Source organism: Theropithecus gelada, chromosome 20 (assembly GCF_003255815.1).
Source record: "Theropithecus gelada isolate Dixy chromosome 20, Tgel_1.0, whole genome shotgun sequence".
Taxonomy (NCBI): Eukaryota; Metazoa; Chordata; class Mammalia; order Primates; family Cercopithecidae; genus Theropithecus; species Theropithecus gelada.
Genome location: NC_037688.1, coordinates 74,064,411 through 74,087,615, shown reverse-complemented (window position 1 = coordinate 74,087,615; position 23,205 = coordinate 74,064,411). Strand labels below are relative to the sequence as shown.

Here is a 23,205-nt window from a genome sequence, read left to right as displayed (position 1 = left end):
CTTCTCTGCCTATCACGGACAACTCCTACCCTCCCCGCACATCGCAGCTCAGGCTTCGATTCCTGGACTTGCCTGAGCAGTGATTCCACAGCACATACAGCTGCCCATCACTGCCCAGATCACAATTGCAACTTTGCATTCGTTTGTGTCTTTTTTTTTTTTTTTTTTTTTTTTTTTTGAGACAGAGTCTTGCTCTGTCACCCAGTGCGGTGGTGCGGTGGTGCAGTGGTGCAATCTCAGCTTGCTGCGCTGCAACCTCCGCCTCCCAGGTTCAAGCTATTCTCCTGTCTCAGCCTCCTGAGTAGCTGGGACTACAGGTGCTGCCACCACGCCTGGCTAATTTTTGTATTTTCAGTAGGGACAGGGTTTCATGATATTGGCCAGGCTGGTCTCAAACTCCTGACCTCAAGTGATCTGCCTGTCTCAGCCTCCCAAAGTGCTGGGATTGCAGGCGTGTTTGTGTAATTATTTAACTAACATCTGTCTCCCATGAGTTTCCAGAGGGCAGACATGCTCGTGTTGGTTTTGCTCATTTTCAATTCCCCAGTACCTAGAATGGTGCCTGGCCCATGGTGGTTTTCCACAGATACTAGATTTGAGCCACATGGTCCAGTACAATAGCTACTGGCCAGTTACACATGGCTATTTAAATTTAATTAATTTAAATAAAGTTAACAGCTCAGTCCCCCATCAGCACTCGCTGCCCTGGCCTGGTTTGCAGCTCCCAATGCTCAGCACGGACTAGGGAACTTCTCCACCATCACAGAAACTTCTACCAGGCAGTGCTGGTTTTGAGAATTTGTCATTGGGTGAACTATGAATGCTAGTATTAATAATAATAGTGAGTGGTTAGAGGAAATGAGAGCTTTGCAATATTTTCACCTCCAGACATCCTTTTTGCTTTTTTCCCTCTGTGGATTCCAAGGGTGCATGTCATCACTGCTTTTTTTTCTTTTTTTAAGGAACATTTCAAATACACAGGGATACAGGGAGCCATAAGGCAGCCAGCCATGTGCCAGGTCCCACTTTTTTTTTTTTTTTTTTTTTGAGACGGAGTCTCGCTGTCGCCCAGGCTGGAGTGCAGTGGCATGATCTTGGCTCACTGCAAACTCCGCCTCCCAGGTTGACACCATTCTCCTGCCTCAGCCTCCCGAGTAGCTGGGACTACAGGCACCCACCACCACACCCAGCTAATTTTTTATATTTTTAGTATAGACAGGGTTTCATCGTGTTAGCCAGGATGGTTTTGATCTCCTGACCTCATGATCCGCCCACCTCGGCCACCCAAAGTGCTGGGATTACAGGCGTGAACCACCGTGCCCGGCCAAGGTCCCATTTTTCAAAACCTCTGGTCCACTGAACCAACCAATAGTGCGAACCTAGCCAATGTCTGTCCACCTGTTGTTTTGTTTCATCTTGTTTTCGTGTGTGCTGCTATTTACTTGACAAGTAAAAATTGTATGTATTTACGGTGCACGGCACAAGGGTTTGATATGCGTGTGTACACTGTGCAATGGCTCAGTCAAGCTATTCAACACAGGCACGGCCTCACATACTTAGCATTTCTTTTGTGTGCGGTGAGAACTAAAATCTACTCTCAGCGATTTTCAAGAACACAATAGGCTGTTGTTAACGTGATGTGACCGTGATGCCCAATAGATCACTGGACTTCCTCCTTTTGAACTGAAATTGTGTGTTCTTTGACGAACATCTCCCCCCGCTCCCCTGCCCCACCAGCCTGTTCCATTCTCTGTTTCTCTGAATTTGATTCTTCTGGATTCTCCATAGAAAGGAGACCATGAGGTGTTTGTCTTTCTGAGCCTGGTCCTGCCCGTTTTTCAGTCAATCAAAGCAGTATCGATGAGAACGGCTGATCAGCAGGGGAGCTTGAGGGTGGCTGGAATGAGGGTCTCTTGCCAGCTCACAGCCCTAAAGCTTGAAGCCATCAAGAGTTCGGGCAAAGGTAATGTACGCGGCTTCTTTGGTGAAACAATAAAAGCGATTCTTGGAAGCTGCTCTCTCTGCACTGCTCCTGTCTTGGAACCAGAGACGAAGTGATTCTGGACTGGAAACCACTCATCTCTTCCAACTGATATCCCAGAAGGGGAAAATGAACCCCAGGGGGTCCTGGGATCCCCCTCCTTTGCTGAGGGTTCATACACAGTAGCCACCGCCCAACCCCCAGACCACAAGCCAGAGCGCCAGGCAGGGTGGGCACCTACCTCCAAAGAGGAAGAGAGTTCCAGTGAGCAGAAGGAGGAGGTAGGCTCGGAGGAGGAAGCTCAGAAACCCTGTCATCCCCCCAAAAACCATCAGGATCAGGCTGAGCGGCAGCAGAATCACAAACGTCCCATGCATGGCTTAGAAGAGATAGAGAGGATAGCAGGCAGAGGAGAGTTACTAACATCCTTCATTCAATCAACAAACACTTTCCAAGCACCTACTAGAGCTGGGAAAAATCCACACTGTCACTGCCCCTGTGACTATTACTTCTACTGTTTCTCATGATGGTGATGACCATGGCAACAGTGGTTGAGGCACATCGTGTGCAAGGCTGTGTGCTTTGTTGTTGTTTTTGTTGTTGTTTGTTATTGTTTGTTTTGTTTTTGAGACAGGGTCTTGCTCTGTCACCCAGGCTGGAGTACAATGGCATGACCATGGCTCACTGCAGCCTCAACCTCCCGGGCTTAAGGGAACCTTTCACCTCAGCTGCCCGAGTAGCTGGGACTGCAGGTGTGCACCACCACACCTCGCTAATTTTTTGATTTTTGGTAAAGATGAGGTCTTGACATGTCGCCCAGACTCGTCTCAAACTCCTGGGCTCAAGCGATCCTCCTACCTTGGCCTCCCAAATTGCTGGCATGACAGGTGTGAGCCACTGTGCCTGGCCAGGGCTGTTTTCTAACAAGAGGGGAGCCACAGTGCAGATGCTCACACACATCATTAATTATTCATTACAAGAGCTGGGTGTAGGGAGTACTTGGGATTGGGGGATGGCTGGCAGTGGTTTGTGCTTGGCTCTGCCTCCACAGCCATGGGACCTTAAGAGATCTAAAAGCCACTGTGGTCTTTAGCATGGCATTTGGGGACAGCACTTGCTGATCATTTAGAAGTTATCCTTCTCCCAAGGATAAGGATCCTTCACTGACCAGAGTGCCCGCCCGGTTCTCTACAAGAACATATTTGTCGCCACAAGGAGGAGCCTCGTGCAAGCTTTTTGGGTTTTGTTTTGTTTAAAGTTTTTGCCAGCACCTTGATTGCATCATGCAAGCTTTTTGGATGGGATGGGGGAGCAGGGACTCTGTGGATGAAGGGCTTTGAGCATTGAGAGAACTCAAGGGGATACTGTTATTCTCAGGGCATGAAGACCACATGATGTGTGGGATAACCAAAGTGAAGGGGGAGATGCTGCCTCTGGATTGCAAAGCCGAACGGTCCACCTAGAGAACAGTCCTGCATTGAATGTATTTCTCTTGCCTCCTCTTTAATAAGATCTGGGACCAACTCTAGAGAACTCCCAAGCCCAAACAGTCAAACACAAATATTAATATAATCTATAAAATCAGCAAGTAGAAAAGAATGAATGACATGAAAGTCAAGACCCATGGTGGGGGCTGAATGGAGGAAGAGCAAGAGGACGGGAGGAAGTCTAAGGTTTCAGGGTCTATACCTCTGCCACTACTTTGGCTCTGAGCTTCCCAGCAGCCAAAGAAAAAAGGGAAACAAGTGCAAAGTTATTTTTTTAATCCATCTTTCATTTACCAAATGCGTACTGGTTGTTTACTATGAGCTGGATGCCAAGCATCTTTAAATCCTTTTGGCAATAGGATAGGTATGAAAATAAATACTTTCTTCTCATCCTTCAGTATGAAAACAAATACTTTCTTCTCATCCTTTAGTACAGGCTAAGCATCGTTTGTTCCGGGAAGTGTTTCCTTACTCTGTATTCACCACTGTCTATCCAGTCAACTGCCCTTCCTCTGTGCCCCCTCAGTACCCCATAGGGACAGGCATTTATTACCTAGTATTGAGGGCATCTGAGTCACTTTTATGTCTCACCTGACAGGACATGAGTTCCTTGGCAAGGAGGATCTTATTAGATCTTATTTTCTTGTGCACAGTTGTGTCCCTGAGTTTCTAGCAGAGGTTCTGTTCTGGGACATGGTAAGTGCTGAAGAGATGTGTGTTGACCAACATATTGAAAGAATGAGTGAGCGAATGAGTGAATTTTGAGCTAGATAGTGTGGCTCTCAGGCAGGAAAAATATGGCAGTTTCTAGGCAATAAGAAAAAAACTGAGGAAGCCTAAGAGATGACCTCATGGCGATGAAAAATATAGACTTCAGAGCCAGATTATTTGCATTCGAATTCAGGCTGACTGTGGGGTCCTAGGCATGTCATGTAATTACTCAGAACCTCCATTTCCACTTCTTATGAAATGGAGGTAAAAGTATACGGCTCACAGAATTATCATGAGAATAATACTTGTAAAGACCATAGGGCAACATGGGGCGATGTAGTAAGATGTGTAGTCTTGTGTCCCATAGAGCAGGCACTAAATAAATCATAACTCTACCAATAATAAAGATGATGAGAATAATAATTTGGTCTGTGACCTCCACTGTGACCAAATCATTTTGTCTTTAGTCCCTCAAGTGGCACTAACTTTGGTGAGTCAAGAAAACAAGACTGAACTTCCTCCCAGGGCTGTCCTGGGATAAAATGTGATTACAGGGGATGAGACCTATGGTCTTTCTTCCTTTCTTTCTTTCTTTTTCAGGGAAAAATCTTGGGCAGGGAAGTACCACATTTCATGGAAAAACCTAGTCCTTTAAAATCCATCCCCCGCACACCATCGTATCAGACTGTGGCCGAGAAAGGAAATCATTTCTCATTCAGAAATTAATGAGGTTTCCCAGAGCTGATGCAGCCGGTGCGGCCCCATGTGAGTTCCACAGTCATGCTGCAAGCTGCCTTGATGTCCACATTCAGTTAAATGTCTGGGTAAGAACAAGTTATCCAGGAGAGACTTGTAAAATCTCCTGCTGAAATTTGGTTTAGCTTTCTTTGTGTGTGTGCCCTATTCTTCGCTATGTTTTTTTTCCCCAGGATTGTGGTTTTAGAACATAATATTGATTCCAAGTTCTGTTCTACTTGCAAATGTTCCCATCGCTAGCCACATCTCTGAATGCGCCTGGGGAAGATATTCCCCCTCTGGAATGTGAATATGATAAAAATAATCATCATCACCAATTTTGTGGGGGCTGGGTTATTTGGGACATGGTGCATATGTAGTTTCAGAGTGAGGGGTTACAGTCAAAAGACCACTGAATAAGAGTCTGTGCCATACAAGCTGTGTGACTTTGGATAAATGACTGGACCACTCTGAGCCTCGTCGGCAAAACAAGAGCAAAAATACTTGCCCACTGATCTCCTACAACTTATTAAAGTCAGCAAACATATTAAGAGTGTCTGCTGTGAGTCTAGCTCCACACTGAACACTGAAGACAAATAAGTCACAGATAGTTCCTCTCTTACAGGCACGTTGATGGGAGTACCTGTATGATTGACCATCCAAACCACACTTTTGAGAATCAAACAATCATCAACGGTATTAAATTATCTACCATGACCATAGGTGTCTACAGGGACCAGGCAGGATAAACCAGGACAACTGGTCACCCCACTTCTCCGTTTATTGTTTCAGTAAACACTGATGCAACACCTGCTACCTATGCTCACCAGGGTTTCAATGTCAGCCCTATCACTTCTAGCTGAGGGGCTGTAGGCAAGTTACTTTATAACTTTCAAGGCTCAGTTTTCTCATCAACTAAATGGGAATACTAAGAGTATGCACTTCACACGATTGTGTACTGAGGATGAGATAAAATGGACAAACTTCTTAGAATAGTACTTGTCACATCATAAACCTAATAAAAGTGTTAATTGTTATTCTCAGCTTGATATTGGGCTATCTAAATGAAATAACGTGCGTGAAATCTTGCACACCTTTTGGTAATATGGAAAACCTGTTACAACCAAACACCGATCTAAGGTCATGAGCCCTTATTCCCGTTCATCAACAAGCCTCTAATGAACCCCTGTGATGGAGAGAAAGAAAGAAACAGTTTCCAGGCCGGGCACGGTGGCTCATGCCTGTAATCCCAGCACTTTGGGAGGCCGAGCCGGGTGGATCACGAGGTCAGGAGTTCAAGACCACCCTGGCTAACATGGTGAAACCCCGTCTCTACTAAAAAATAAAAATAAATAAATAAATAAATAAATAAATAAAAATAAAAACAAAGAAACAGTTTCCAGCTTCTGGGAACTGGCGTGGCACTCATAGCTAGACTGCGGTATTCTGCTGGATATAATATCGTAGAACTCTGACATCAGACGAGGTCATCTGAGACCACAACACAATGAGGCCTAGCAAGGGCACTCCACAGGCTGCCTAAGCAGAGGTGAAAACAAGGTCTCTGTGCCACCCACAGAATATCCACACCTCCTTCTCCCAGCTGATATGAGTGTCCCTACTTGCTCAACACAGCTAGTCCGCCTCCCTGTAGATAAGACTGAGATATTCAGTCACAGAATTGTCTCCGCTTCCTGATATTACCCAGTCCAAAGCAAGCCTCCAACTCCTCAGACCCTCCAAAGCCACCCCATCAAAGCCCGAATCCCCTAAGTCCTTCCTAGCAACCTCTTACTGAGACACCCCACGGCTCCCCATGGTGTGTGTTCTCCTTTGCTGCAATAAGTAATCAACCCCAACTTGAACGGCAGGGGTGTCCCCAGTGGTCTCTGGCTGGAGGGCATTGGCAGGGGCCAGGGGCTCTCCCAGGCACTGGCGAGCGGGGAGGATATGATGGAGCAGGACAGAGGTGGCAGGAATCAAAGGCCAGCAGGACCTGGAAAATGTCTTTCTTGTGATGTATTCTTGCACATCCTGAATGCCCAATAACTTGCAACCCAGAACCTAGAAGGTAGCACATGCTCCCTGTACAATGGATGGCTGAGTTAAAGAATGAGAGAAGGAAGGAAGGAAGGAAGGGAGGGAGGGAGGGAGGGAGGGAGGAAGGAAGGAAACTGAGCATTTGCTGAGCATCTAATAGGTGCATTATTTTGGGATGGGTATTGCAGAGGTACAAAGTTGAATCAGACATAAATCCCACCTCCTTGGAACTTATAATTCAGAAAGGAAGTTCAGATGTAGACATAAATTGCTGTAATGTCAGGCGAAAGTGGTGCCTTAAGAGACTCAGACAGCCATGTGTTAGATCAGAGATGCCAGGCTATGATCACAGGCCCTCCATTTAAGGCAGTGAATTTTAGAGGAAAGTGTGGAGTATTTAGAGTCAGACCTGAGTGTGGTTCTTACTAGCCATGTGACTTCAGACAAGCTGCCCCATTAAGCTTCAATTTTCTCATCTGAAAAACGGAAATGGACCATTTTCATCTTGACATAAGGACCACAGCAGATGACTGGGGCTCAAGCCCTCATCCAGAGCCACTTCCCTTCCCTCTGCTCTGCAGACCTAATTGGCCCTTTCCTTCTCCCACAGACCCTGAAGCTGTTAAAGGTGTCTGCCTTTAACAGCTAGAGAGGAATGATGCGGGGGCAGCTACTGCGTTGGACTCAAATGCAAACTTCCTGAACCTTGGATTTCCGCCTCAGTTCCGTCATTCCCTGTTGATGGTCTTGGGAGAGAAGGCTCTTCGGTCTGAGGTCAGCCAGATACTCTTACTAACCCTGTGACCTTAGGTAAGTCCCTTTACCTCTCTGAGCCCTCATTTCCTCATTTGTAAAAAATATTTAAGACCTGGCCGGGCGCGGTGGCTCACACCTGTAACCCCAGCACTTTGGGAGGCCGAGGCGGGTGGATCACGAGGTCAGGAAATCGAGATCATTCTGGCTAACACAGTGAAACCCCATCTCAACTAAAAATACAAAAATAATAATAATAATAATTATCCAGGCGTGGTGGTGGCACCTGTAGTCCCAGCTACTCGGGAGGCTGAGGCAGGAGAATGGCGTGAACCCGGCAGGCGGAGTTTGCAGTGAGCCGAGATCATGCCACTGCACTCCAGCCTGGGCGACAGAGCAAGGCTCCATCTCACAAAAAAAAAAAAAAAGAGAAAAGAAAAGAAAATTTAAGACCTAAGACCTCCCTGCAGGGTTGTTTTCCAGATTGGCAATGTTTTCTTTTTCTCTTTCTTTCTTTCTTTTTTTTTTTTTTTTTTTTTGAGATGGAGTCTTGCTCTGTCACCCAGGCTGGAATGCAGTGATTCCATCTCAGATCACTGCAACCTCCACTTCCTGGGTTCAAGCAATTCTCCTGTCTCAGCCTCCTGAGGAGCTGGGACTACAGGCGCCCGCCATCACTCCTGGATAATTTTTGTATTTGTTAGTAGAGACAGCATTTCACTATATTGGTCAGGCTGCTCTGGAACTCCTGACCTCAAGTGATCCACCCACCCCGGCCTCCCAGAGTGCTGGCATTATAGGCATGAGACACCGGCAGTGTTTTCAGAAGCACTGCACTCAACCCTGAGCACATGCATTCATTCAGAAACAAACGCCTCGGGGTCCCCAGTGAGGGCCAAGCCCTGTCCTAGGGCCTGGGGACACCACATTGAACAAGGCCACCGCCCTGATGGAGTTCACAGATGGGCACAGGAGACAGAGTAGCCAGGAAGCAAGGAAACAAAGACCATTGCAGGTTGTGATGTCTCACAAAGGAAGTAAGTGTGATGATGCAGAAAAACAGGGGGCAGTGGCAGGGAGACCTTGTTCTTGGACCAGGTGGTGGTATTCGTTTCCTGTGGCCACTGTAACACATGAAGGCAAACTGGGTGGCTTCCAAGCAACAGGAAGTTGGTCTCTTACAGTTCTGGAGGCCAAAAGCACAAAATCGAGATATCAGCAGGACCATGTTCCCTTTGACGGTTCTAGGAGAGAATCCTTCCTTGCCTCTCTCATGTCCTGGGAGCCGCTGGCAATCTGTGAGGCTCCCTGGCTTGTGGCTACATCACTCCAATCCCTGCCTCCATCCACACATGGCCACCTTCTCTTCTTCTTATAAGGACACTTGTCATAGGATTTAGGGCCCACCAAGTTAGTCCAAGGTTACCTCATCTCGAGAGTCTGAATTACACCTGCAAAGATGCTCTTTCTGAATAAATCACTTTCACAGGTACTGGGGCTTAGTTCATGAGCGTATCTTTTTAGGAGTAACGCCATCCACACAGTACCACGTCTTGGATGGCATACAGTGGGTACTCAATAGATGATAGCTATGATTATTACATGGAATTACTAGTAATATTAAAATGTTGGCTGGGTTTGGTGGCCCACACCTGTAACCCCAGCACTTTGAGAGGCTGAGACAGGTGGATCACCTGAGGTCAGAAGTTCAAGACCAGCCTGAGCAAAATGGTGAAACCCCCTTTCTACTGAAAATACAAAAATTAGCTGGGCATGGTGGCACAGGCCTGTAATCCCAGCTACTTGGGAGGCTGAAGCAGGAGAATCGCTTGAACCTCGAAGGCGGAGGTCACAGTGAGCCGAGATTGTACCACTGCACTCCAGCCTGGAAGACAGAGCGAGACTCCATCTCAAGAAAACAAAACAAAACAAAACAATAAAATAAAATAAAATAATGGCAGGGCATTGTTTCATCAATGGTAAACGTGTGTGCCCAAGTGCAGAGATACTTTAGATGCAAAATGCTTTGTTGCAAGTCAAGAGAAAAGCAACCCCAGAAATCAGCAAAGATGTTCACACCAAAAACAAAAGAAGTGTTTGTGACTGCTCCATTATCGTGCTGTTCGAAGAGCTGCTCAAGGGGGAAAGCAGTCTTCCATGATGTTTGCGAGGTCGGGAAGCCCCGAAGTGGTCAGTGCTCTTACGCAGACTGGAAGGATGTCTCTTACCCCAGGAACATCCAAAGCTCTGGCAAAAGAAGAAGGTCTCAGGATCCACTTACTACAAGGAAGAAATATCACCGCCTTTATTTTCTAACCTTGTCAGTGTGACTTTGAGACTTCAGAAAGAGCTCAGAGCTATGCAGTCCTGTTATGCCTGGTAAGGAAGTGGCTTTAAAAAAAAATATATATATATATATATATATCTCCTTGAGTCTGTCCTGGAGGATGGGGACTACCTCCAAGAGGTATTGTTAGGATATGGAAAGAGCAGGAGTCTCCAAGCAAAGACGTGGGTTCAAATCCTGACTCTGCCTCTTACCCAAGCAAACCACATCATCGCTCAAAAGTCTCGTTTTCCTCACCTGTCAATTGGACTCCGACCTTCTAGAGCCGTGGGCACCGAATATGAGAATAATTGTCTCTTTCTCATCTTCAACTTAGACTCTACCAGGTAGGAGTTTTTAATTCCCATTTCACAGGTGGGAAAATTGAGGTTCAGGGAACTTACATCAAATGCCCCAAGATCTAATGGCCATGAAGTGCCAGAGCTGGAATGAGATTACAAAGGAAGTAGACAAAGGGGTCATGGGACTGCAGACGTGGACACGTACTCGAGCTTGAGAAGTTAAGAAAGGCTTCCTGAGTGGGGAGAGGTCTCAGCTGAGACCTGGAGACAAGACGGTGAGGCGTTAACTGGGCTGAGAGGGAGGAGAGGGATTCCCAAAAGTGGGGACAGAAAATGCCAACATCCAGAAGCAGGAGACATCCAAAGTAGCAATATCTCAGCTCTTGCAGCTGGAGAGGTGAGCCGGGATCAAAAATAACCCTACGAGCCACACTAATGAGAAATCCAACCACAGAGGCAGCCCTCTTGGAGCTTGCTTTACATCAGCACGTGATAACATTCTTCTTAGAAAAAAATTGAAACAAGGCCCAGTATGATGCATGCCTGTAATCCCAGCACTTTGGGAGGCCAAGGCAGGCAGATCACTTGAGCCCAGGAGTTTGCAATCAGCCTGGCCAACATGGCGAAAACTTGTCTCTTGTAAAAACACAAAAAATAGCCGGATGTGGTGACATGCACCTGTAATCCCACCTACTCGGGAGGCTGAGGCAGGAGAATCACTTGAACCTGGGAGGCGGAGGCTGCAGTGAGGTGAGATCACACCACTGCACTCCAGGCTGGGCAACAGAGCGAGACTCCATCTCAAAAGAAATTTAAAAAAAGAAAAAATTAAAACAAGACCCTTTTGGTCACCACTCCAAGTCCTGTGTCTTCCTCTCCTTTGCAGAGTAACCTCTGTAAATGACTCAGTGTGCATCTTCCCTGTTTTTATACATTTATAATTTTTCTATATATTCACATATTCCTCAAATTCTACAATGCACACTTCATCATACTTTTTTTGTTGTTTGTTTCTGAGACAGGGTCTCACTCTAACACCCAGGCTGAAGTGCCATGGGCACTCGGCTCACTGCAACCTCCATCTCCCAGGCTCAAGCAACCTCCGACTTCAGTCTCCCAAGTAGCTGGGACCACAGGTGCATGCCACCACGTCCAGCTAATTTTTTGTATTTTTGGTAGAGACAGGGTTTCACCATGTTGCCCCGACTGGTCTAGAACTCTGGAGCTCAAGTGATCCATCTGCCTCAGCCTCCCAAAGTGCTGGGATTACAGGTGTGAGCCACCACACCCAGCCTTTATCATACTTTAACAGATCTGAAAACAGAGTATGTTTGACCATCCACAGCACCTCACAATCATAATTGGCAGTATATTTGTCTATCTTAATGGCACATGAACGTGCATCTTACAATTTTGTTATATACCCGCAGAAAAGGTGTAATATTGGGGAGTTTCTTTGAGGGGGGATAATAAATGACATCCTACTGCCCATAACACTCTGTAACTTGCTTTTTTCATTCCACAATACATCTTAATATTTTCTTTTTATAGGCTATATAATATTAATACTAATATGCATTAGTAGATTCTTTTTACAGGCTACATAATATTTCATAACATGAATATACACCTATAAATGTCTAGCCATTTCTCCATCTGTGGACACTGAGGCTGTACATATCTTGTTTTTCAGTTTCAAACTGGTATGGTGAACTTCCTAGAAGCCTCACATGGCCAATACTAATAAGTGGACTTGTGTGTGTGAGAGAGAGACAGAGTCTCACTCTGTTGCCCAGGCTGGAATGCAATTGTGTGATCTCGGCCCACTGAAACCTCTGACTCTTGGGCTCAAGCAATTCTTGTGCCTCAGACTCCCAAGTAGCTGGGACTACAGGCACACGCCACCATGCCTGGCTAATTTTTGTATTTTTAGTAGAGACAGGGTTTTGCCACGTTGGCCAGGCTGCTCTCAAACTCCTGGCCTCAAGTGATCCACCACCTTGCCCTCCCAAAGTGCTGGGATTACAGGTGTGAGCCACCGGGCCCAGCCAGAAGTGGACTTGCTTTAAATATGAACTTCTTTTAGTTTAAAATGTGGCCTTGACTTTTTAATGGGCACCTCAGAAAGGCAGCCTGAAGCCCAGTCCCTTGTGCCCAGAGGAGCGAAGATCCACAGGCACCTGCTCCCTCCCTGCCTGCCTGCAGCACAGCTATGCGTAAATCACACCGAGAGTTCCTCCCTCCTGGGCTCAGGCAGCCTCTTCATCCACTTATGTTCCCAATCCTTGCTCTGTCCCTCACCTCCTCCACTCTTGCAATTTGCACCAGGCATCGTGGGTGGGCTGGTTTTAATTTTCCATGTCACTGCAACAGCCCAGCACCCAGAGAAACTGGAAATCAAATCTTGTGATTTTCCAACCTGGTCGCCTCGGAGGACAGCCAGGCCAGACCACTTCCTCTCAGTTCAGCTTCCACCACTAGCGTGCTGTGTTGGACAAGGCGTCTGACCTCTCTGGGTCTGGTGTCCTCATCTGGCCAGCCTGGCCTCTCTCACGGGCTCTTAGGAGACACAGCTGAGGTAAGACATAGAAAAAAAAAAAAACAGGAAGTGCCCTGAAGAAGCACTTTCCACATCAGCCTCCAGAAACACTATTTCTGGAACATACCAAGCTCAGTCCTGCCTCATGACTCTGAATCTGCTGTTTCTTCCCGTAATGCAGGTCTCTGGTTTCCTGTCTGAAAGAGGCAATGTTGGATAGCAGGACTCTGAACCCCAGAAACAGGCTAGGAGCTCCTCTGGGCTACCATGACCTCTAGTCTTAATATACACACATTACACTGAAACTATAATCAGTGTTGCATTGCTTCAACGGAGTAGAAACAAACTGCTAGGTAGGCTGGGTGTGGTGGTTCATGCCTGTAATCCCAGCACTTTGGGAGGCCGAGGTGGGCGGATCACTTGAGGTCAGGAGTTGGAGACCAGCCTGGCCAAAATGGTGAAACACCATCTCTACTAAAATTACAGAAATACAAAAAGTATCCGGGCATGGTGGTGCACATCTGTAGTCCCAGCTACTCAGAAGGCTGAAGCAGGAGGCTCAGGATAATTGCTTGAATCCAGGAGGTGGAAGCTGCAGTGAGCCGAGATCTCAGCACTGCACTCCAGCCTGGGCAACAGAGCGAGACACAGACGAAAGGAAGGAAGGAAGGAAGGAAGGAAGGAAGGAAGGAAGGAAGGAAGGAAGGAAGGGAGGGAGGGAGGGAGGGAGGGAGGGAGGGAGGGAGGAAGGAAGGAAGGAAGGAAGGGAGGGAGGGAGGGAGGGAGGGAGGAAGAAAGAAAGAAAGAGAGAAAGAGAGAAAGAGAGAGAAGGAGAAACTGCTAGGGTTCAAATCCTAGAAGTTCCAGTTACTGTGCAAACTTAAATACCATACCTAACTTCTCTATGTCTCATCTGCAAAATAAGGATGATAATAATAGTGCCTCTTGGGCTGCTGTGAAGATTAAATGAGTAGATACAAACCAAGAGCTCAGAATAGTGTCCGGCACACAGCAACTGTCTCACCATGTTCTACACCAGGCAGCTGGCCCAGTACTGGGGATGCAATCAGTATGTACTGAGCAAATAAATGTGTCTGGTGGGTCTGCAATGATTCGCTCTATTTCATAGATGAAAAGCTTGAGGCTCAGGATGGCAATATGAATTAGAGTAGGAAGAGGAGGCATTAACTGAGCTCCTACTATGCGCAAGGCCCAGTGCTGGCTGCTTTGTTTATGCGATCTCATTTCATCTTAGAACAGCCCATTTGTGGATGCAGGTGACTCATCAGAAGTCACACAGCTGGCCGAGCACAGTGGTTCAGGCCTGTTATCCCAGCACTTTGGGAGGCCAAGGCAGGAGGATCGCTTGAGCCCAAGAGTTCCAGTCCAGCCTGGGCAGCATAGTAAGACCCCCACCTCTACAAAAAAAAAAATACAAAAATTAGTCGGGTGTAATGGTGAATATCTGTGGTCCCAGCTACTTGGGGGGCTGAGGCAGGAGAACTGTTTGAGCCTGGGAGGTGGAGGCTGCAGTGAGCTATGATCATGCTATTGCACTCCAGCCTGGGCAACAGAGCAAGACTCTGTCTCAAAAAAAAAAAAAAGTCCCACAGCCAGCAAGAAGTAGGGCCAGGATTTGAACCCCAGTGATATAGACACATGTGGGTTTTGACCACCCCTACACCTAACAATAGCAACTTGATCTGCCTGTGACCATGTGACCACTCCTCCCCACCTTCCCACCCCTATCTATGGAGCTGATCCCAACCCACCCGGGTTATAAGTGGGCACATGACTCAGCCTGGCCAATCAGCATATTCCATCCCCTTGGCTCCAGGGATTGGCTCAGGACTGAGCATGTGACCCAATGTGGTCCAGTAGAAAACCTAGCTGGAAGTTTGGTGGAATTCTTGAGAAACAAAACGTCTCTCTTACTAGGGTTGCTAAGGTGGGAGAGGATTTAGCTGAAAGCAGAACTCTAAACAGAAGAAAGCAAAGCCCAAAACAAAGAGGAAAGAAATTGAGTTTAACAGTGGATTCCAGCAGACATGAGCTTTTCAGTTACCTGAACCAGTAATTTCTTTTCTCATTGAAGCCCGTAGGATTTGAGTTTCTGTCACTTGCCACCAAAAAGATCCTGGCTGATACAGCTAGCCTGGTTCATTCTAAACCATAGCTCTTTCATCTGCACTGTGCTGAATTTGAAGACCTCCTTTCTACCAAAAATAATTCCAGTCCCTAGCCCAAGAAACAAATCCATGACTTCCCCAGAGCTAATCTGGAAGGCAAAACACTTCATTCAGCAAAGTGGATTTTGCTGACAAGGAACCTGTTTCATTGAACACTTCTCTCTGTGGCTGAAAGAGTGGAGGTTATGGGATGTACCTGTTTATGGAGTTGATATTTCTGCTCAACTCCACTCTCCCAAGGTGGCTACGTAGAATTAAGGAGATGTGTTACTCTGTTCTCATGCTGCTAATAAAGACATACCTGGCTGGGCATAGTGGCCCACCCTGTAATCCCAGTACTTTGGGAGGCCGAGGCAGGCAGATCACCTGAGGTCAGGAGTTCAAGACCAGCCTGGCCAACATGATGAAACCCCGTCTCTACTAAAAATACCAAAAAAATAGCCAGGTGTGGTGGTGGGCACCCGTAATCCCAGCTACTCAGGAGACTGAGGCAGGAGAATCACTTAAACCCAGGAGGTGGAGGTTGCAGTGAGCCAAGATCGTACCATTGCACTCCAGCCTAGACAACAAGAGCAAAACCCCATCTCAAAAAACAAACAAAAAAAAAGACATACCTGAGACTGGGTAATTTATAAAAGAAAGAGGTTTAATGAACTCACAGTTCCACACAGCTGGGGAGGCCTCACAATCCTGGCTGAAGGTGAATGAGGAGCAAAGTCACGTCTTATATGGTGGCAGGCAGGAGAGCTTGTGCAGGGGAACCCCCTTTATAAAACCATCAGCTCTCATGAGACTTATTCACTCTCACAAGAACAGCAGGAGAAAGACCTGCTCCCATGATTCAATTACCTCCCACCAGATCCCTCCCATAACACGTGGGAATTAAGGGAGCTACAATTCAAGGTGAGATTTGGGTGGGGACACCGCCAAACCATATCAGAAGGCAAGTTAGATCGTGGGACTTCCCTCACAGCCCTCCATCTGCCAGGTGATTACAGCGAATTACTTGGCACTGAAGTGGTCTCTCTCTGAGGGTTTTCTTAGAGGAAAAATCAAGATTTCTTCCCCCACAAGGATTTGTCTAGGAGGCTGAACTTAAGAGAACATGCTGCTCGTCGAACATGCTGCTTGTCAGCTAGCTTCTCCTCTATGGCCTCTGCAGCAGGTCCTTAAAGGAATGAAATGTCTTCATGTAATAGAAGAGCTTGGACCAAACTCAAAATTCATTTTGGAAGAAAAAGAGATTATGCAGAGGAAAAAAAAAAGCTCTTTCTGGGGGTGATTTGCAAGGAGTACATGGTATGAAGGGGCAGCTTGTCCTTTTTCCTGGATGATATAATGGAAATAATAGCAGCTACCACTTATAGCACACTTACGGAGGCCAGGCACCACATTAGGCTCTTTAAATACACTCTCCTGTTTTAGCCTCACAATAACCTTAGAAAAAGAGATGACAGTTATCCTCATTTTGCACAGGAGGGAACTGAGGTTCAGAGAGGTATAACAAAATAAGGAAACGCCCATGGTCACTTGCCTACTTGGCGGTGAAACTGCCGGTTAGCCCTAGGACTGAGGATGAACGAGTGAATAGACTGTGCATGTGAATTATGCTGTTTCTCAAAATCCTGGAACAAGCAGAGTTGTTGCATTGTCAAGTTTGAAGAGGAAGCCAGCCCAGTGCCTACTGTGGTTAGCTGTCCAACTGACTCACGGATGTAATAAGTCAGCTGAATGCCCACACCCAGCTTGGCAAAGGATCAGCACTCCATAGATGTTACTACCTCTAGAAGGAGGCTGGAAGGAAGGGCAAAGGAAGAGTTCATGCTTACTAAGCACTTACCATATGTCTGGAACCTTTGTGTCAAGTCACTCCTTGCTGACAAGTCTGGTCATTCCTTTATGACTGGTCCTAGGCAAGGTCCATTTTGTTCATCCATTTTTATCCCCTCTCATGGAATTCTAACCATATCCCTTGATGGTATCCACATCTCATTTTGATGGATGTGAACACTGAGGCCCAGAGAGGTTAAGACACCTATCCCAGGATCACAGAAGGCCTCTATGAGGGTTTTAGCTGGGACGTGACCCCCATTTCCCTCACTTCCATGACAATAATTCTTATAATTCGTTTTCTGTTGTCGTTGTTGTTGTTTTGAGACAGAGTCTCACTCTGTTGCCCAGGCTGGAATGCAGTGGCGCAATCTCAGCTCACTGCAATCTCTGCCTCCCAGGTTCAAGCGATTCTTGTGACTCAGCCTCCTGAGTAGCTGGGACTACAGGCATGTGCCACCAAACCAGGCTAATTTTTATATTTTTAGCAGAGATGGGGTTTCATCCTGTTGGCCAGGCTAGTCTCGAACTCCTGACCTCAGATGATCTGCCTCGGCCTCCCAAAGTGCTGGGATTACAGACATGAGCCACCACGCCTGGCCAAATTCTTATAATTCTTGAAACAGTGCTTCAAAGACACTCAAAGTTCCCCGTTGTGCAGTTTGGGGCTCAGGACAGAGCATGCAGTACTTTCACCTTTCGTCAACTCCCACACATTCCAGGTGTCTAGGGTACGTCTCCTTTGGTGGGACTTTACAGAGCAGTGTGCAGGAGCTGACTCATCAACTCATCAGAGCCGATTAAGATTTTGAGAATTTTGTGAGCCAGGTAACATCATGTTGGTATCTTGAAATTGGCCATGGTGGAAGTATTTGCACCACAGAAATTGGCAAATGCTACAAACCAGGGCTTTATTTCTTTTAATTTTGCAGAGATCCAGTTGTTCAATATTTCCAGCATGCCTCTGGACTTTAGAGAAACAGTTTCAGTTCACCATAAACCCATACATTCATACAATAAATACATATATTGAGCTCCACCTACAGCATAATATAATTTGCACTCACTAACATGTTTGTTCAGCAAACTTTGACTCATGGGCTACTATGTGCCAGGTTCTATGCTAAATATTGGGAATTCAGCAGTGGCAAGATAGACATGGTCCTTGTCCCCATGAAGCTTTCAATCTAACGAAGGAGTCAGATTTAAACCCCCCCCCAAAAAAGTCATACAACCTGCACTATGAGTGGGAGTTAGCCAAGTCAAGGTGGTGGGATAAAAGCAGGGAGATTCCAGGTAGAAGGAATAGCCTGTGCAAAATCTTTGTGGCAGGAGGAAACTTGGCATGTTCCAAGAACTGACCAAGGCCAGCCCAGCTGGAGAGAAAGGAGTAAAAGGGAGAATGGGGCTGGAGAGGGACCTACCAGGCCTTGTGGGCCATGCTAGGCACTTGTCTATTTTTGTATCCCCAGCCTCAATAAGTCTATCAAAAACTGCTCATGCCTATAATCTCAGCACTTTGAGAGACTGAGGCAGGAAGATCGCTTGAGCTTAGGAGTTTGAGGCTGCAGTGAGCTATGATCATGCCACTGCATTCCAGCCTGGGCAACAGAACAAGACCCTGTCTCTGGGTAGGGTTGGGTCGAGGGAGAAGGTCAGGCACAGTGGCTCACAGCTGAAATCCCAACACTTTGGGAAGCCAAGGCAGGAACATCACTTGAGGCCAGGAGTTCAAGACCAGCCTGGGAAACATAGTAAGACCCTATCACTATTTAAAATAAATAAATAAATAAATATCTTTTTTAATTAAAAAAAAAAAAAAACCTGGTACCAATGCAGTGGCTCACACCTGTAATCCTAGCACTTTGGAAGGCTGAGATGGGCAGATCACTTGAGGTCAGGAGTTCGAGACCAGCCCGGCCAACATGATGAAACCCCATTTGTACTAGAAATACAAAAAATTAGCCGGGCGTGGTGGCAAGCACCTGTAGTTTCAGCTACTCGGGAGGCTGAGGCAGGAAAATTGCCTGAACCTGGGAGGAGGAGGTTGCAGTGAGCCAAGATTGTGCCACTGTACTCCAGCCTGGGTGACAGAGCAAGACCCTGTCTCAAAAAAAACCTGCCCACATTTTCAAAGCCTACAAAACTCAGTCTTCATTTCCTCATCAGATCGTCCTACAGAACCTCTCTGGGCCTCCTCATTGGAAAAATGAAGGCAGAAATGAAGATACTGATAACTTCATAGGGTGTGGCTGTAGGAATCAAATGAAGACATAGATGAAAAGCAGTTCGCTCCATGTCTGGCTTATCGCAAGCCTCAATGAATTGAACTGTTACGTTTACTTCCCTCCCTCCACAAATGCTCGTTCATCCCATTTCCTTTCTTGCTTTCAGTCCTCACAACTTTTACTGAGTTCCAGGCGCTGAGCTGGGTACTAAGAACCAGCTCTGAATAACAGGGACACAATGGCCCTGGGAGGAGGGGCTGTTCCCACCTCCTAATTGCCTGGCTCCAATCACATATTTATATGCAAATTTTTATCGTACCCCACTACTGCAAAGTCCTTGTTCTAGGAAATGTGGATACAAACAACGCTGGCATGGAATCTGTGGAATGAGACCTCTCTTTTCACCATTCACCTCCCCAGGCTAATTTAGGTCTCTGCAGGGTCTTCCCACCTTCCCCTCATCACGCTGCTCTTCACTCTGAACTCTAACTGCGCATCTCCACATTTGTCCCCAGCACCATTGTGAGCTCCTTAAGGGGATGGCCTGTGTCTTAACCATCAATCAAAACGGTGCAAAGAACGCCATTAGTCAATGTCAGCTGAATGAACCCTAAACCATAAAACGTCACAGGTGGATCAGGAGAGACCCCAACCCTGGGTCTTATGGCCACTGCATTCTCAGGCCAGACTGTCAGAGGCCACCCCAGCCACCCCCTCCGCAAGCTCTGAAGCCCAGCTGTTTGGGGAAAGGCTCCAGAACCCACGGCTAGGACTGGGGCGCTTCCTCCATCCTCACCCTCCCCGGACTCACTGAGAAGTTGCCGGCTGGATTCGCTGACTGTCACGTTCTCCAGCCAGAAGGGGTTCATCAGCGGTGTGCACGGGCTCTGGACTGGATAGGACGGAGGAATCCATGGGCGCAGGACCCCGGAGTTCTGCGCAGAACCCCCGTCTGCGGCTTTGCCCCCATGCTCACCCTAAGTGCCCCACCCGGGGAGGGCATGGGGAGAACTAGAGCAGTTGGGATCGCAGGCGGGGCGCCTCTCGGAAGGGCTTTCACAGTCCCGGCCTTCTGCTCACCTTCCCCCCGAGTCTCTAGACATTGCATTCTAGGAACTTGGGGGAGGAGAGCGCGCCAAGCAACAGGTCCCAAGCGAGCAGGGCACCGCGCAGGGGGAGTTCGCAGCCACAGCTCCCAGCCCCGGGGTGCACCCTTACCCCGGCAGGTCCGCCAGAGACCGGAGTGGGAGCTCAGAGGCTCCAGCTGGCTGCCATTGATGGACCCCAGCAGGTCCTGCGCCCCCGGGCCGCTCCTCTCCAGTCTCTCGGTGTCAATGATGTACCAGAAGTCCGTGCCGATGGCGGCCGCCAGAAGCACAAAGCTGAGCGCCCCGGTCAGCGCAGCCGCGCCGGCCAGCCCGCCCAGGTGCACCCGCATCGCCGAGCCCAGGACCAGCAGCCGCGGGTTCCTGCGGCCGAGGCGCGACCCCTCTGTGCCCGCCCCCGTCACCAGTAGGCCACCGCGGGCTCCCAGCTCCACCGCCGGAGCCGCCGAGCTCAGATCTGAAAGCCTTTCCTTTGGACCCCTGGCCCTAGCTCAGACCCTGGATCCACCCTCAGAGCCTCACCTGCCGGCTCCGATCTGCACGCGCGCCCGCTCAGCCCCCGTCCACGTTCCCAGCCCTCCAATGCCAGCTCTACCTGCAGACCCCCTCACCTGTGTGCTGTCCGACCTCCACCTCCGCCTTCAGACCCTCCTGGAAGCCCTAGTCCTTCCCCACCAGCACCTTAACCCACCTTGTCCCCCAGCCCCACTCCAACCTCAGCCCTCCACGCCCAGTCCAAGCGGACTCTCTCACTTCAAAATCCTCACTTTCCCCAGACCCCTACTCCCTCCATTCCCCTGCCTCACTCTCCACGAACCCTTCCCCCGACCCGAGATGCTCCCCTCTCTGCTACCCTCTCTGCCTCTGACTCTGGCTTTCCGCCCTAACCCTTTTTCTTGGCGCCACACTGCCAGCTCCCCACTCCCAGCCCTGCTCTCCAGGGTCTTCCCGCAGCTCCTGCTCTGGCCGGGTCGCAGCTGACCCTCTGCGCCCTCCTTCTCGCCGCCGAGGACAAGCTCGGAGTGCGCACGCAGCACAGACGGGGGCGGTCCCCAGCCTTGGAGCGCTGGAGGCTACGGGTGTGGAAGGGAAGGCGGCCTTGGGACCACCTGGGGCAGTAGGAAGGAGGGGTGTGGCAGGCCTCACAGTCCTGCCAGGATTTGCAAATCATCTCCAAGAGTCCCTCCAGCTCCAAGCACCCTTCCTCCAAAATCCACCTTCAAGTGTAGTCTGGGCTAACTAGAATGGGAAAAGGCACATCAGTTTTTCATAAAAGTTCTCTAAAGCACTGAGGTAGTCCAGGTCCTCAGAATCTATCATTTGTACCCCCAAAGTCTTTCTTCATTATCATAGCCACCACCACTGCCACCATCACCACCACCATCACCATCACCACCACCACCACCATCACCATCATAACCACCATCACCAATACCATCACGACCACCACCAACACCATCACCACCACTGCCACCATCATCACCACCAACACCATCACCACCACCATCACCAACATCAGCACCACCATCACCACCGGCAGCATCACCACCACCATCACCAACATCAGCACCACCACCAACACCACCACCACCACATCACCATCATCACCACCACCATCACCACCGGCAGCATCACCACCACCATCACCAACATCAGCACCACCACCAACACCAACACCACCACATCACCATCATCACCACCACCATCACCACCGGCAGCATCACCACCACCATCACCAACATCAGCACCACCACCAACACCATCACCACCACATCACCATCATCACCACCACCATCACCACCGGCAGCATCACCAACACCACCACCATCATCACCACCACGGACAGCAACACCATCACCACCACCATCACCATCAGCAGCACCACCATCACCACCATCACCATCATCATCATCACCACCATCACCACCACCACCATCACCATGGACAGCAACACCATCACCACCACCATCACCATCATCCCCACCACGCCACCACCATCATCACTACCATCACCATCATCATCACCACCAGCAGCATCACCAACACCACTACCACCATCACCACAGACAGCAACACCATCACCATCATCTTCATCACCATCATCACCACCACCACCATCACCATGGACAGCAACACCATCACCACCACCACCACCATCACCATCATCCCCACCAACGCCACCACCATCATCATTATCATCACCATCATCACCATCACCACCATCACCACCAGCAGCATCACCAACACCACCACCAGCATCACCACCATCATCACTACCATCACCATCATCTTCATCACCACCATCACCACCACTACCACCATCACCACCAGGAGCAGCATCACCAACACCACCACCATCACCATCATCATCACCACCACCACCACCACCATCACTATCACCACCATTGCCATTGTCATCACCATCGTCGTCATCACCACCACCGCCACCAACCACCACCATCATACCACCATCACCATCATCATCACCATCATCACCACCATTATCACTATTACTACTGCCATCATTACCATCACCACCACCACCACCATCATCATCATCACTACCACCACCAGCACCAGCACCATTCTCCTCTTTATCATCACCATCACTCTTATCCATTCAACCACCTTCTTCACCACCATAAAACCTTTTATTCCGTAAAGAAATACTTCTGGTACCTTCTATGTGTCTGATCCTATAGTCTATGTTAAGAATATAGGCGTGAACAATCCAAAAAGAAGTCCTGCCCTTAAGAAATATAGGGTTCAGGTTTCCCAGCCTTTTACACACAGGGGACACAGAGAAAATACCTATATTTGCATGGCTCATTAATAGAAGAGGCTTCTAGATACTGGGGATGACCAATCCTCAGGAGTTACAGCTACTAAAGGCCCCTCAAGGCTGACCTTATGGCTGAGGAATCAAAATCTTGGCACTCCTGTGATCCATTCTTTTTTTTTTTTTTTTTTTTTTTTTT

The 23,205-nt window shown here is 48.3% G+C and overlaps 1 protein-coding gene across 5 annotated transcripts in view; it reads right to left on the bottom strand.

Annotated features, from left to right (window-relative positions):
• TMEM114 (transmembrane protein 114) overlaps positions 1–20,918 on the bottom strand; it is a 61,991-nt gene extending 41,073 nt beyond the window's left edge. For 3 of the 5 annotated variants that reach the window (XM_025370784.1, XM_025370787.1, XM_025370783.1), the window contains exons 1-2: positions 20,340–20,559; positions 19,933–20,013 (exon numbers count right to left, since the gene is read on the bottom strand). In XM_025370784.1, the coding sequence (XP_025226569.1) occupies positions 19,933–20,013; positions 20,340–20,559 (301 nt within the window). Of the gene's footprint in view, positions 1–2,222; positions 2,361–19,932; positions 20,014–20,339; positions 20,560–20,749 lie in introns of those variants that run through there. The other 2 variants (XM_025370786.1, XM_025370782.1) reach the window with 2 other exon arrangements.
• Positions 20,919–23,205: the final 2,287 nt, after the last annotated feature.